General features: G+C 37.3%; 1 protein-coding gene across 2 annotated transcripts; it reads right to left on the bottom strand.

Moving 5' to 3' along the window:
• Positions 1-835: 835 nt before the first annotated feature.
• ulk1a (unc-51 like autophagy activating kinase 1a) lies at positions 836-15393 on the bottom strand. 2 transcript variants are annotated; one of them, XM_086174295.1, is made up of 27 exons: positions 14940-15393; positions 14752-14844; positions 14630-14671; positions 13560-13592; positions 13435-13471; positions 10620-10793; positions 9973-10046; positions 9786-9887; positions 8533-8591; positions 7234-7316; positions 7100-7150; positions 6923-7011; positions 6643-6781; positions 6468-6528; positions 6187-6273; positions 5900-6025; positions 5678-5814; positions 4764-4864; positions 4337-4455; positions 4017-4132; positions 3702-3827; positions 3378-3532; positions 3047-3222; positions 2847-2965; positions 2428-2585; positions 2165-2300; positions 836-2025 (listed from the first exon to the last, which is right to left on the bottom strand). In XM_086174295.1, exons 1-27 carry the CDS (start codon positions 15027-15029, stop codon positions 1982-1984), a joined length of 2727 nt encoding a protein of 908 aa, XP_086030421.1. In that variant the 5' UTR covers positions 15030-15393; the 3' UTR covers positions 836-1981. The 2 variants fall into 2 exon arrangements, with proteins under 2 accessions (XP_086030421.1, XP_086030422.1); XM_086174296.1 differs by having other exon boundaries at positions 5900-6001.
• Positions 15394-15647: the final 254 nt, after the last annotated feature.

The raw sequence follows: 15647 nt of genomic DNA, 5'->3' as shown, positions 1-15647 counted from the left end.
ATTCACACACACATGTTCTGTCTTGCTCCGGCAAACTTCCGTTCCTCTCCTGTTTCCTCCACCTGTTCCCAGCTCTCACTTCAGAACACTGTCATCTGCAAACATCATAGTCCATGGAGATTCCTGTCAAACCTAATGTGTAAGGCTGTCCATAAACACTGCAAACAAGAAGGGTCTCAGGGCTGATCCCTGGTGCATCCCATTACCTTTGTGTTCTCTGCAATGGAGCATTAATAAGAGGATCAAAGCAGTAAAATAAAAGAAATGACTTCCATTTTCCAAATGTTTTCATTCTATTACACTTAGTACATTCTAAATACAGTAATATATATATATATATATATATATATATATATATATATATATATATATATACATATATATGGTAGCAAGTCATGAAAGTTGGGGTTTATGTTGATGCTTGTTTTCCATGTGATTCTGGGGTTGCCCGGAATTTTGTGGGTGTGATTTGGGGTGCAATGAATTCCGTTTTTTTTGTACCTGGAATTGAGGAAGATGATTGCAGGCTTGTGTAGCCTGGCTGTGGCCACCAACAGCTATTGCTCATTTAAACAGATGATTTACCATCACCAGGGTGTTTCCCCGACTAAAACGCTACTATATGTATATATGTGTGTGTATATATGTAGAGTTTTACATTGTGCCAAAAAAGAGATTTTATATGTATTTTCTTACACAATATGTTTCCATTCAACTCGGTACTCCTGTAGACAGTCCTGTCAAGCATTTGAGTAGATTAACTGCTAAAACACAATTTACAAAATGTTGAGGCAAAAAAGTGTTCAAGGCAGATAAAAAAAAGGATGGTAACCAATTGCCAGACAAATACCAAATGTTTCTTTTAATGGCTATGTTAAAAATAATACATTGGTCAAATCCTCAGTTTCACTGAATCTGTAGCATAAACAATTTCTTTTGCATTGTTTGATGTTTGATGATAGATTGACATTTACAGTTCAATTTATATAATAAAGTACATTGAGCCCATATTGTGAGTTAATGTTTTCAATTCAATATCACAACAGGAGATAAAGAGAGAGGAAAATAAAAGAGTGTGCAAACTGAGACAAATCCTTTATGTAGAAGAGAATCGCTGTTTTAACAATAAATATTTACAGTGTGTTATGACACATTTTGGCAAAACTGACTTGCAGTCATAAAATAACAGTAGAAAAGGCAATTGGATAAATTCTAAAAATGTTTTAGCATACTGATTATCATGGTAATTAATGAGTGACGCCGGGCACTCAAGAATCATATATTAATTAATCGATATATTAACACACAATGAAACTCCACGAAAAATAAACTTCAATGAAAAGAAACAAACAATGTGAGCCCACACAGAAACAAATGTAGCATGCAATTGGCATCACTTGAAGTATCTTATTAAAACCAAGGGCGCAACTACAAGCCCAGTTTGATGTTAAATTACATCCAGTCCATGATACTAGTCTACAATAAGTAAAACTGCATACATCTTCATATTAAAATCCAAACACAAGTTGTGAGAACATTTTTGAAACACAGGCACTGTCTTAATATTATTGCTACACATTGGCTCTATTTGGTCATGTTATTGAAGGAAGTCTGACTCTTCTCAGCTGATGAACAGTGCACATAAACTCCATATACATAAAAGAACTGTTAGTTTTTCAAGTAAATGTTCACGGTGTGCAAAACAGTACACAAAAATTGTAACATAAACAAAACAAATAATAATCTTAAAAGTGTTTTCCTAATTAAACAATCTGTCATCGAAAAATCTCAACGTGTTCAAAACAGGGCTTCCAGTCTCCTTGCTGGAAAGACTGGTTGTGGGGACAGAAGCAGATGCTACAGTGGTCATTTCCCTTAAGATAGATGAAAGTGCATGTGTGTGTGGACAGTCTTAAAGGAGATGGAAGGGCAGTACGTAACACATTTGCTGTAAAGATAGTTGACGAGATCATGGATACTGCTAAGTGTCCAGAGCTGAAAGGCGTCGCTCAATACACTGCTTACCTGGGGGAAAAAAAAAAAAGAGATTGAGACCAATTTAATCACGTGTGTGATATATGCAGGAACTAAAAGAGCACAAGGCAAGCTACTGAACACATTGTGTTTTTTTCCACATAACATATGAGATTGAGATTTTATATACATTTATCAATGCTGTCAATATCCTTTTGATCTGTGATGATTCGGGACACGCCCTCCATAAGCAGCAGGGCTTTATGGTAGCACTGGACTGATGCAGTGTTACAGTGGAACATCTCGTCTAAGGCTGCCGACTGTACCTGAACAAATCAAGAAGGAAAACAAAGAGAGAGAAACAGAAAAAGAGAATCAAGAAACAAACACACATATATATAAAGATACTTTTACTTTTCATTCTAATAATGGATGATTTGAAATGAAGCTCACCATGTGTACAGTGTGGCTATAGATGAGCTTCTCTGCTGTGAGTCCATTAAAACAGTCTATGAGCTTTTGTTTGTTCAGCAGGAACTTCTGCAGCCGTTGGTTCAGGGAGCGACAGCTTGATACGCAGGTCTTGTATAACTCATTCAGCTTCCTGATCACTGCGCACATGACGTGATATCATGTCTTCATCTTCATTTCATTTATTCATTATCAACGAATCTACTAACACATATAGAGCTTCCAGACTGGTGTATGTTTTCATATAACCTATGTGCCTTTATTGTCAGCCATGATAATAATTAGCAAGGATAATATTCAAGAGGAAAATTATCCTATGTGATATACAAGAAGAAGAAAAGTTATATTTCTTCAGAAGCGGAGTTCTTGGTACTTCTGAATCCAGAGGTCAATGGTCTCACCTTGTTTGACTGTGAAAGATGGAAGTAGTTCACCTTGTTTGATATTCTCCTTTGCAGAATGCAATGAGGCTGATAACCATTCGACAGCCTTCATATAGAGCACTAATTGTTCTGCAAAGCTGCAACATATACATGAAAGATTTTCAGGAAAATATGTGATGAGAAGAGAACTAATGTGCATGCTGGGCAATGGCTCTCACCTCCACTCTTTAGTCAAGATGCTGATTTGATCTGTCACCAGACTCTGTTCTAAAACGGAAATATCAGGGCTACTGATGGTATCCAGTTCTGGGTCTTTAGAAGAAGCCAGTTCCATGACACATTGGACAAATGCCAATGTGAAACGAAGGTCACTCAGAGCATCTGTATGAGCCCGCTGGGTAAAATCAATGGAATAGAACATTGTGAAAAACAGACATCTCAGAACTGTTGCGTGCCTATTTAATCTATAAACGTGTCATGCCGTTCATTTTAACACAATCAACAAGGTTTCCTTCTCTTCATAACATCACTGCACCATAGTATTTGTACCTCCATCAGAGTATCTTCAGGAAGCTCTGGAGGGTAAAAGACCAAATTCCGTGGTGGAGTTGCATCCATAGCTTCAGTTTCACTGTTTGTACGATGTTCTCTTTGAATAGGGTAACCGCTAAGTGGCCATGCAGAGCTAATGTAGCCGGGGGATCCTGTATTCAAAGAAATTTTAGGACAGTACATGAGAGCTATAATGTGGCAATATACAATTTACAATTTATTCTATCAATATTTTTGTATTAATCACTGGTTTTTGAAGTGTAGAATGACAGCTTTGGGAGCCAGGGATTAAAATGACATCAGTCAAGACCAGAAATGCACCTGTAAATATCTTTGATACTATAGCATCTGGAGGAGTGTTTTCCCTGGACGGAGAACCAATAAAGAACATTGCTGCAGGTGGGCTTTCTGAAGACGGATATCTTGAATGAAAACCTGTAGATGGAGCTGTGGGTACAAATAAGAAAAGTTTAAAGGCTCAACTGATAAACACTACACTGTCACAGCTATATTTCTGAATGCTTTTGTTAGATTATCTTTCACCAAGCATTTTATGTCAAAGACATGGTGAATAATAACCGCAGCATGTCAAAATTTGATTTTGGCTCTGTAATTACTCATATCTTAGACACATACCTGTCATGTTCCTGCATTTCTCATAGTCAAAGCTTTGGTCACTTTTTTGTTCAAGAAGTTGAGTAGCAAAGGCAGCTTTGAGTAGCATGTCTGACAGTCTGCCTTTGCTCAGTGATCTGGACATTCAGTGGAGCAACAAACAGTCAGGACCATCAAATTGTCTATTAGGTGACAAGTCTTTTCTATTTCTGTCTAATTAGATTTCAATTATATGGTTTATCAAGCTAATATATGATGATACAAAAAAAACGTAAAACATGTTATCCAATTATAAATGCCTTCATAATACCGACAATATAACAATAAAAGACAAATCTTACCTTTTAAAAGGCCCCTTTTTATTGGGTGATTTCCAGCTTTGGTTGATCTTGGTAGATGAGAGGTCCAGGGTCTGTAGATCTGGAACTGTCCTGATATGGTTCTGAATTGTTGAATCAGTCTGTCAACAGAAAAGGGTCTCAAATATATTAACTAATTGTCTTAAAGAATTGTCTTGACTGAAATCTAAAATTAAATATCTTTACCATTGTGTCAATATTGTCTACATTTAAAAAATTATTCTGCTGTTTAAGATGTCTTCAGACATTTTTATTCTTTAGTGAAACTTGGGAGTGTAAAGAACAGTGTAAAGAACTGTTCCACCTGACAAATTTACTACACATCACAAAGAAATCTATGACAAAATATAATGAGTGTGTATTTGACACATACTGGATTTAATCGGTTTAATAGATGAAAGAATCTAACCTTGGGGTAAGAAATGTCCTTGAAGGCAGAAGAGCCTGTGAGTTGTCCAGTCCTCGTGCTGAGAGGGAAAGGCTGTTCTAAGGTCTTTTGGGTAGTTCCCGCTGAAGAGAATTTAATATGAGGATTAATTCTAAATAAAGACACAGTTCTGCCTGTTTATTAAAATGGCTACACGTTCTTTTGTCTTTCTGTAACGGCTCTACACAACTGAATCAAACAAGCCTTAGTATATAACCAAATATTCAAACAAAGTACGAGTACACACATAAAGCAGAGGGACACTAAGTACTAAGAAAATAATGTAGCACCATGTGATCTTTAAATAATCTCTGGACTTGTTCAAAGATTCACTTCAGATGGTGTATTTTTTAATAACCTAAAACCCTTTATGTTAATGTTTATTAAGTATCAAATTTGGCTGCCAGAGAAAACCTTAAACATCAGGCTGAGCAAAGGCTATAACGTATGAAAAATCTGTCCAAGCCAGAACTAAATTTACATTTAGGCGCGATTCAAATGAAGGTCATGCATTTTTCACAAGATCAAGTAATATACACATATATATAAATATAATGTAATAATGTAAAAAATAAAATACTATAAACATATACATAAAACAAAGGTCTTTATACAATATTGAAAAACATGTAGTTGGGCTTCTAATTAAACAGTTAAAGGCGACAAACAAAACCAATTGGGGTAAGAATAGAAAAGAGAGGGGCAGCTGGTGCCTGCAATGGATCCAACTGAGATATAACATTAGTTTGTGATAATAAAGAAAAATAGTAAATCTTCAAATATTGCTTCAGCCCACAATGTTAGAAATAGAAACCCAGCTTGCCAAGGGTCCTTTTGGGTTTGAGTGGAGACCCTAGCTCTCTATACAAGACTAGATAGAACATGTTGATGCTTACCTACAGGGGAGAGCTGACGTTGTATTCCTTGAGCTGTGAGCTTTGTTAAGAGTTTGGCTGAGCCTGGAGCTGGAGTTTGACATATTTCATTTTGTGGCGAATTTTCAGTGCTACTGTCAGCACTGTAGAGTCTTACCCTGAGAGATGTGAGGAACAGGATGTGACAGCCTACTATCTGATAGGTGAGAAGATAAGCCAACAGTGAAGGTGTACTGTACATACCTGGTAGAACCATTCAAGCCTACAGGTGGCAGGTTCTGTTCCATACGCTGGTAGTTTTGGATCTGAGTTGGGACAGGAATTGGCTCTGACTGGCTACGGTTACTGCGGACAAATTCAAAAGGTTTTCTGTGTGGGTGAAATAGAAAGGCATAGCCTTATTGTACATATGAATACATTTTATAATGCTGAGTCTAAGGTTCTCACAAAATTAGTTCAAAATTAACGTTTGTTACTCTCAAAATCATCTACAGTGTCAACTTTAAAACACCATTCCCAATACATCTTACCTTACTGGCTTAAACGGACAGTGTAGTGGGGGAGAAGGGGGTGGTGTCTTTCCTTCGGCACCTTGGCCTTTCTCAGCTATTAGTGAGCTTAAGAGACAACAAAGAATATAATGTTTGCTTTGTCATCATAAGTGAATGCTGAGAATGATTATATTTTTGTTATGTGTAAATATCAAACACAAACAATTTGTCTTAAAGAAAGTTTTATTTGTTCCTGTTTCTTACTTACTAAAAGTTTTTGTATTTGTTGTAAATCACACAACTAGGCAGTTTAAACTCACCCACTGTAGATCAGGCAACTGTCAATAGGTGATCCAACGTCTTCGTCACATGTGTAATCACCTACAGTGCATTAAATTATGAGAAAACATGCCTTTAAAAACCTGCCTATCTGTCTTATACATTGATGTTGATTAACAATTGATCATTATGGTGCTTTGCAGTAGGAGTTCTTACAGGGAAACGGAGCAGGTACCATAACATAGTCCTCTGTGTAAGTTGAGCCATTCTTGCTGTCTTGATTTGCTATTTCCTTGAGCTGGTAGACAGGCGTGTGCTGTGTGGGCTGAGGCCTGTGTGTCTCTCCACTGGAATGCTAAGAAAGCATAAATCAACCACGTGAAAAGATTTCACTGAAAGAAAACTCAAAATTAATTACATTAAATGTAGAAGTAAAATAAGTGAAAAGCATTCAAACATGTATTTTTTCATTTGGCCAAAAGGACAGTGCACACACTTGAGGGCTAGCCAGATGGGATGTGGAAGAACTGCTAGAGGAACTTGCAGACACTGAACTGGGGTAGGAGAGCAGAGGAGTTGAAGAGCCTGTTTAAAACATAAGAGTGCTCATTGAGGAATAGAAGTTATAGCAGGTTTATAAGATATACTAAAATAATCAGGGTGAGGTACATACTTTTTTTTGTGGATGAGCTTGTGTTCAGAAAAGGGTGATGGAAAAATTCATCTGTAAATGTGATGATGGGGTTGTAAGACAGTTTATAAAACGCATTTAAGACAATATATTGATCGATTACGGTAGAAGTTTACCAAAGCTTAGCCGATCCTTGTGATTTCTTTGAAGAAGTCCCAACAGTAGATGTTTTAAATTACGTGATGTTTCCTTGGGAATGCTGCAGAAAGATGCATGTTTTTTCTATTTAGAAATTAGCTTAGGTTACACAGCTTTTCTCTAAACAAATTATAGGAAAAACAACAATGTCAAGTAAACCTTGTCAACCTATTCTGAGACACTTTCTATTATGAATAAATGTCAAAATAGATCATAAAGACACAAAATCATATTATTTCAGATAGGATGAAATATTGGAAGATTTTCCAAGACTTTGTAAGTGACTTGCAGTGGGACTCAAATGACTGTTTTCGAAGCCAAACATTTCACAAAAGAATAGCTGATGTTCATAGTTAAATTAATGCACAAAAACACTCTTTCAAAAAGAATGGCTTCTGAATTTTTTCAGGCACTCAGCGAACTACCATTTTTGGCCTCGAGAATTATGCAGTTTTGTGTGCCAATGACAACATATTATCATGTGTTTTATGGTGTTGATATTGTGGTGTTAAAAGACAATGTTTAGGTAAACTGCATTTCATAACAGTACAGTATAATATTGTGGTCTAGTATATATCTTTGGTGCAAAACTTCAAGGCATCATGGCACTCAGTCACTGCAGACTGTGCGCTTGTGTCTACTGAGCTATGTGGGTCATTTGGAATACGATAGCCATGCAGGCCACTGGCTGGCAGCACAAAGTAAGTTAAAAATAGAACAACAAGAAATAAACAAACCTCTCTTCACGCACCACCTCAGGCAGTTTATCACTGGCTTTAACATTGGAAAAGATAAGAGTGGGCCAAGGGGCATACACCAGCCATAAAATTACATCAGAAAGTATCAGGGTAAAAAGTCGACAATTCTGGTCTTCTGTTCTTCGTGTGTTGCATTTAAGACTCACACAGGCAGAAAAGGACAAAAATAAATTCTTAATCTTTCCTCTTCCGCCATATGACTCAATCAGACAGCCAAGTGGCTGGTGTTCTAGGTAATCAGTTTTAATGGGTGCCCGAATCAATTTCTTCAGTGCAAGAACTATTTTGGTATTGCTCTGTAACGCACAAACGTGATATTCATTTTACTGTTTTTTTTAAGGAACATACACTGACCTTAATTCTTGTAAACATAAGTGTATATGCAGACCAAATAAACGGTAGTCATCCACAAAACATTAAGTTTCTACATACTGTGTGTATGTTTGTATATTATGTATTTGTGTATGTATGTGTGTGTGTGTGTGTGTGTGTGGAGTCGGGGTGCTTGGGTGCACTAACTTGGGAACAAGAGTCCGGTTACATTCATAGAAGAGACGCAGCTCCTGTGGTGTGCTGGCCTGTGCAAACACAACACAACCACGAATAAGGTATGGAAATAGATTGACAAGCATATACACCCCCGCTCATGTTCAACACATGTGTAATGTAGGTATTTCACCTTTACTTTTTTAAATGCAATAACAGTTATTGTGAAAGTAAGCGTGGCCTTTTTGCCCATCATTGATATCTTTATAGATTTAATTAATTTATTGGTATTTTCTGTGGCCTTTTACTATATTTATTCATTGATTTTCAAAGACTTAAACCACTCTTTGCTAATTATGCCAATGATTTCTTGGCAGATTGAAGATGGCTTACAAAAGCTAATATTCAAATGCAAAGTGTATCCTTGACCTTTATTTAATCGAATAAGTAATGAGAACTTTTGGACTTGATTTTCCTTCATAAACATAAACATGAGTAGTGCCAGGGCCCATAAATTCTAAACATGAGCCATTTGATGGTTACACTTGAATCATGATCACAGATTTATGATTTAAGTTTCAAAGTGGAACTGTTAGCAATGCCAGCTAAGTGTCACTTTTGTTATCAGCTGAACTCACAATAACCTCAGACTTTTCTTGACTCTCTGATATCTCTGTCAGAAAAAGATTGTCTTCACTCTCATTCTGTAGGAAAACTAGTTCACATGAATATTAACCTACAAAGGTACAGATAGAATGTTCCTTCACTTCTAATGCAATGGAATCATTTGAGTTTTGAAAATAATACATATGATCTACAAATAGCCTAACAAAAATCAAAGATTACACAATATGCAAAAAAACAGTCTCACGAGAGCAAACACGTGAAAGATGGAAAGTAATACCAAGGGTAATGAAACAATGTTTACTCTTGTTTCAGAGAAAAAGCACAAAGCCAGCCTTTGCATGCCCCCATCTGTAAACATGACTCTTTCCCAATAAGTATTCAAGGTGTTCCATCATTTTTCGAAAAACTAAACATGAGCCTTGGTAGAAAGTAATCTCACGAGGCAGGTGGCTTTTAATAGTTACGTGTATCATATTGTGCAAAGGATGCATCATGTCCAGTTTTGTGTTGACAGTGATAAGACAACCCTTTCTAGGAACTAGGGGCCTTACACAATTCCACAAGTGATTGCATAGGCAAATTACTGGTGAATTGCTAATTACATTCACTTAGTTCATCATTTGATGTTGTAAACATGAATAATTATAGATGTTACTCACATGAAAAGGTGCTTTTCCAGTCAGACACTGGTAGACAATAGTGCCGATACTCCACAAATCTGCTTTAGCATCATAATTCTGGGACATGATGACCTCAGGAGCCTATGTCAACACAGTTTAAAGATTAGAGACATGATGACATAATAGCATTGTTCACACAGAAAACTAGAGAGGAGCCGAAACTCACCATGTACATGGGTGACCCACACAGTGTTGCTGCCATTGTGTTTGTCTGAAGATGTCTCGCAAACCCAAAGTCAGCTGGATGGTAAGAGGAGACAAAATGGTGAAGTGTGTGTGTGCATAAATAAGTATGTGATGTTTCCTTCAAATAACTTTCATCTCTTTTCAATTGATACAAATTCAGTGACCAATTTATTTTGCTATATTAACCCTTTCAAGATAATTTACTCAATTAGAGAACAAGTCATACTCAGATTTTATGATGCCATATTGACATCATCATTTAGATAAACAATGATTAAATGAATACATGACGCATCTCACTCTTAAGTCAGAGTTGCAACATTTTGCAAGCAAACAGCTTGATGATTCATAGGGCTACCTTTGACAGAGCAGTATTTACAAAGCAAAAGATGATGGCTGCTATTAAAAAGGAATCCCAAAGCCCTTAATGGCAGCATTTCCAGCATTATGGTTGGGAACATTTAATTAATGAAGAACCATGCTTTGTGGCAACTGCAGAAAATATAAATGGAGTATTCAGGTAGAGTCTCAGGCCAACTTTTCTTCTTGCAAAAAAGCAACAGTAACAGCGGTTCACGTGGACAAGTCAGTGACATTCAGTTATTCTGGTCTATCTCATGTTTTTACCAATCTTGACGGAAGTGTTGGTAGAACTGGACTTGCGTCCCTCTGGATGACAGAGCAGGATGTTCTGTGGTTTTAGGTCCCTGTGGAGTATGCCTTTGCTCTGCAGAACTGTCATGGCCTGAGCAATCTGCTGTACAAATACACGGATGGTGTCTTCACTCAGTGTCCCCTTAGCTGAGGGTTGGGGGGAAAAGAAGATGAAACAGAGAAAAGTTGGGCTGAGAGGTTTGTATGTTCTTTAGAGACACGTGATAAAGTGAAATTCAATATTGTCATCCATTTTAAAAATGATAAAGAATTCTTCAAAGAGTGAACGATTTGATCATTTAAAAAAATACCACTAAACCTCAATTTAAGATTGGTTATCTTGTTTGAGTAACAATGAAGGTTTGAGGACTTCAGCTCGGAATTTTGAAACAGTTTGATAAATTAGCTGACGAAAATAATTCATATCAGGGTCTTTTTACTGGAGAACTTCCACAACATTTTTGTAAGACAACAGAGGAAAAGCACTAGTGTAAATTCTTACTCTGTTCAGTGCTCCAAATCTTTCTGTGTACTCATAAGCTTTGTGAGTAAACTGACCATTAATAATCCCAGGCCCGCAAAAACATTGAATAACACAGCCACCATTATGTTTCAAGACAACACCACCTGTGTTTTTACAGCAAAACTGGTAGTATAAAGCATCTTCTGACTCATGGTTGATTTGTTTAGTTGTATCCTACTAGAGTTTCAAAAACATGATTACTTTTTCATTGTTAGATAACAATAACCTGTGGCCACCTGATCCTTGGACCACATTCTGCAGGTAAAACCCACTGCACTGCAAAAACACTGTAAGACCTGCTCGGATACAGTTTCAAAGCCACGACGACAGAGCAATGCTTCAAACAAAACAGTCTTAATAGTTATCATCAGTAATATATTTTTTACACCTATTTCAGGTCATTGACATAATCAGGTACTTCATCTCCCCAAGTTCAGGAACAGAATGTACACTTGCCCTATCAGGGGTTATTGAATAATGACTTTTGGAATACAGAGCAGATAAAACTACAACGAGCCGATATAGCTGATCTTAGTGCTATCTGGTGGTAGTTACTAAATATATTTCACAGTTTGCCAAAAATGTAATGACTGATAAATAATAAAGGCATTGATATTTTTTTTTACTATGACAGAACTGGAGTATTTCTATCAGTAGTGCAGTGAAAACTGATGTCCACTCTTGCAACGTTACAAACAACCCTAATTATATGGATTTGAAAGTTATCCTAAAAAAAGTTGTGCTCTTAATTGATGTCACTCTCTTTACTTTTTTACAACAATAAATCAAAAGCAGCTCTATGTTTGTACTCTAAGTTTTGGCAATAGCAATAACAGATATTTGCGATTTACCTATTTGACTCACTAAATTATTATATTAGTAACAAAGTGGATAATTATATTTGACACAGTAAACCAAGTTTACAAAGTTTAAACATACAGTGTATGTAACCTGCTTCCAGATGATCACTTTTTTCCTGAAGACTCTAACCATAACCAGTATTTCCACTTAAAAAAAGAACATTCCAGCTCATCTGCAGTTTTTATTGCTCAAATCACTGATTAAACAATAAACCACTAATAATGACACAAACCATTCCTGCTTTAGGTTTCCTTAAATGTGTTTGCTCACGTGCTGCCATGAAGGAGTGATTTAATGTCGGGTTCTAACATCACATCAGAGTCACTGGTCACATGATTTGAAAAGAACTTTGTTTACAACTTCATTTGGATAATGACGTAAAGGCTGTTAAGACACCCCCTTCCCAGTAGAGCCAGTACTTCTAGCAGCAGTGTTTTTCCACCAGATGATAGGGCTAAGAGTGTGACAGATGGGTGGGGTCATGTGGGTGCCCCGTGAGCCAACATGAATGTGAGGCTAGCTGCAAATAGCTGAATGTACCTCCTGGCAGGGACACAAAACAGGCCAGTCTGCAAAATAAGACACGCTGGCACAGTGGCCGACATAGACAATACCAGTTTCTAATCATCGACACTGGTGAGGTAAATTCATATTTTTTATCGTCAATAACAGCATCCTGGTAATGTCAACACTGTGAAATCAGAGAGCATATGGTGAGTGAGTTTCAATGCCCGCTCAATTGGTTTTGGTCCATATAATCTAATATATACATATACGTATACATATATACATATACACACACACACACACATATATATATATATATATATATGTGTGTGTGTGTGTGCGCACATATGTATGTGTGTGTATATATATATGTGTGTATGTATACATATATACATATATATGTGTGTGTGTGTGTGTGTGTATATATATATATATATATATATACTTACACACACACACATATACATACATATATATATATATATATATATATAAAGAATAATGACAAAACTATTGAAGTCATTTGATTGTATGTGGTTTCAGTACTTTGGAGAATTTGTCAGAATTCAGCCAGGGATAATAAACCTGGTATGACAGACTGCTTCTGCCAGTAAAAATCCTATTATTTCATCCAAAAACTGAAAAAACTTTGCTAAGCCTCTTAAAAGCCAAACTGACCCAGCAGTGCCATAGTGAACCACTCCAAACATGTTTTCTTTCAACTTTCAGGTTTGATCCTGACTTACATCGGCAAGGTGTGTTGAGAATGTCGCAGTCTCACAGTGACCAAAGGTGAAACGGAAAAACTTTGCAATAATGAGATATTGTTTAGCTGTATCTTGTGACTGCATATTGAGATATTGAGCCGTATGAAGTGGTTTGTTATAGTGTTCTTACATTGGAGGTACTCTGCCAGGTCACCCCCATTGCAGTACTGAAAAAGAGAAGGACAAGCCTCAATTTGACTGTGAATGCATCTCCATAACAGACGTCCCCATTAGCACTTCTACACGACAACTTACCTCCATTACCAGATAAACACATCCACCCATTTCCTGTGAAAAGCACACAAATAGATTAAAAACTTGTCAGCAGCGAAAAAGGAATAACTGCAACAAATTGCATTGATAATTGATTTATCCAGTGGCCATATATGAGTCAAATGTATGTCAAGTACAATGTGTTGATTTAATACCAATAATCAAGAGTGTCTTAACACTGGGGCGCAGCTAAAGATATGAACTGAGTTCTTAAAATGAGATGAAACTCTTGGCCTTTCACCAACAATACTTGCACAAACTAAAAACAACTTGCTCAAAGGCCTAAAAATGGAGACCAATCTGGCATGCCGCTCTATTGCTACTAAAAAGGGCACAGTGGGGTGGTGAGATGACATGGAAAAATGTAAGATGTTTAGGGCGCCAGTCCCATGTGACACTGAGGGGAAATAAAAGTTAAAGGAAAGCTTGCTACTTCTGAAAACTTTACTGAAGTGTCACTTGACATATTGCAATAATATGTTTTGACAAATAAGCCATGCTGAAGCACCAACCAAAGTGAGCAGGTGGTGCTGATGGCAGGTAAATGATCATAACTGCTGTCTTGAGCAGTGGCACCTGACCTGGAGTTTTAGTGTTTAATCCAAAGTCATTGGTCCTGAATACTGTTCTGTCCCTGCGTTAAGACAACAGACTGTTGTGTTTGATAAGCAATTGTTTAGCGGTCTGCACCCTGCCATCTGTCAGAAATACAGATTAGCTCTCCCGTTTTTGGCCGCTGACAGGTGTTAGTAAGGTGAGAAGCTAATTCATTCACGCAAACTCAAAGCCGCGCAAATGGTTAATGGTGAACACAATGTGTGACGATCGTTGAAGTCAAGAGATACACTGTTCGCCTATGAGCTAATGTCAAAGCTCACCGATGCTCGAAAGACACCACAATGTCCAACACGAGGGCAATGTTCAACGTTTCTGCAACATGTCAACTTTTGCGAGATGTGTCATGAGGGTGAACTGTGTGTGGTGATACTGTTACTATTTTATAGTCGGTGCTGGTGTGTGCGTAAATAGAATAAGAGACAATCTATCCATACCTGGTAGTCCAACAGCCGCACAATATTCTCATGTTTGAGCTCCTAGAAGGAGGGGTAAATATAATGTTTAATTAACACTGACAAATAATGCATGCTGGCGTCACTAGATATGCATTTATTACCTTCAATATTTTTATTTCCTTGCCTAGCAGAGCCTGTGACTTTGCCAAGTTTTTCTTGTTGATACACTTAACAGCGACTTCCCATTCATGTTTCTTTAACAGCAAAATAAATCGTTAGTTAATAACGCCACACAACAGCCTTGTTAACAGTGGGCCAATAACAAAATGTGAAGAAATATTCAAGTTACCTCTTTATGCCGTCCTTTGAAAACAACTGCGAAGGCACCATGACCAATCAAGTCTTTCCTGTTGAACTCAAACTTCCCAACAGACTCCATGGATAATATACTAAACACGATGAAGAATCCAAGCAGGTTCACGAGGCTTATTTACCATGTGCACAGATCCAAAACATTTCCCCTGCGCAGCTGAACCTCATTTTTGTCGATCACAAACGATGTTCTGGAACGAGAAAGCTTTAAAGTTAAAATTAAATATAACGGCAACCGCGCAAGGGTTTTAGCCGAATATAAGCTAAAACAACGTGGATGATGTTGTAAACAAAGGCATGTAAACAAAGTATTCGCGATCCACGATGCTTGTTAAACGATGGTAACGCGCTAAAACTAGTCAACGCTGCTTCTGTAGCAGCAATAACACTGAAAAAGAAGCAACAGTGTTGTCCATTGTTTGTGTTCAGCCGGAGTTTATATATTACTGTCCTCCTCACCTTTTTCGTTAGCAGTCCTCTGGTCAGGTCACACGGAGCATGCGCAGATAGACGCAGCTGTTGGGTCGCGGTGCCTTCGCGGACATCTTGTACACAGCTAAGTTAGTTTGGAAAATAAACTCAAACTTGCTTTAAATGTTACATTTTGAAGAACCCTCATTGACAGGCGCGTATTCCGAAGATGTTGAATGTTTATTTGAGGAAAACGTTAAAAACCATGCCAATA

Source organism: Fistularia commersonii, chromosome 26 (genome assembly GCF_037954325.1).
Source record: "Fistularia commersonii isolate RoL2024-O1a breed Wild chromosome 26, RoL_Fcom_v1.0, whole genome shotgun sequence".
Classification (NCBI taxonomy): Eukaryota; Metazoa; Chordata; class Actinopteri; order Syngnathiformes; family Fistulariidae; genus Fistularia; species Fistularia commersonii.
This window is presented reverse-complemented; position numbering and strand designations above follow the sequence as displayed.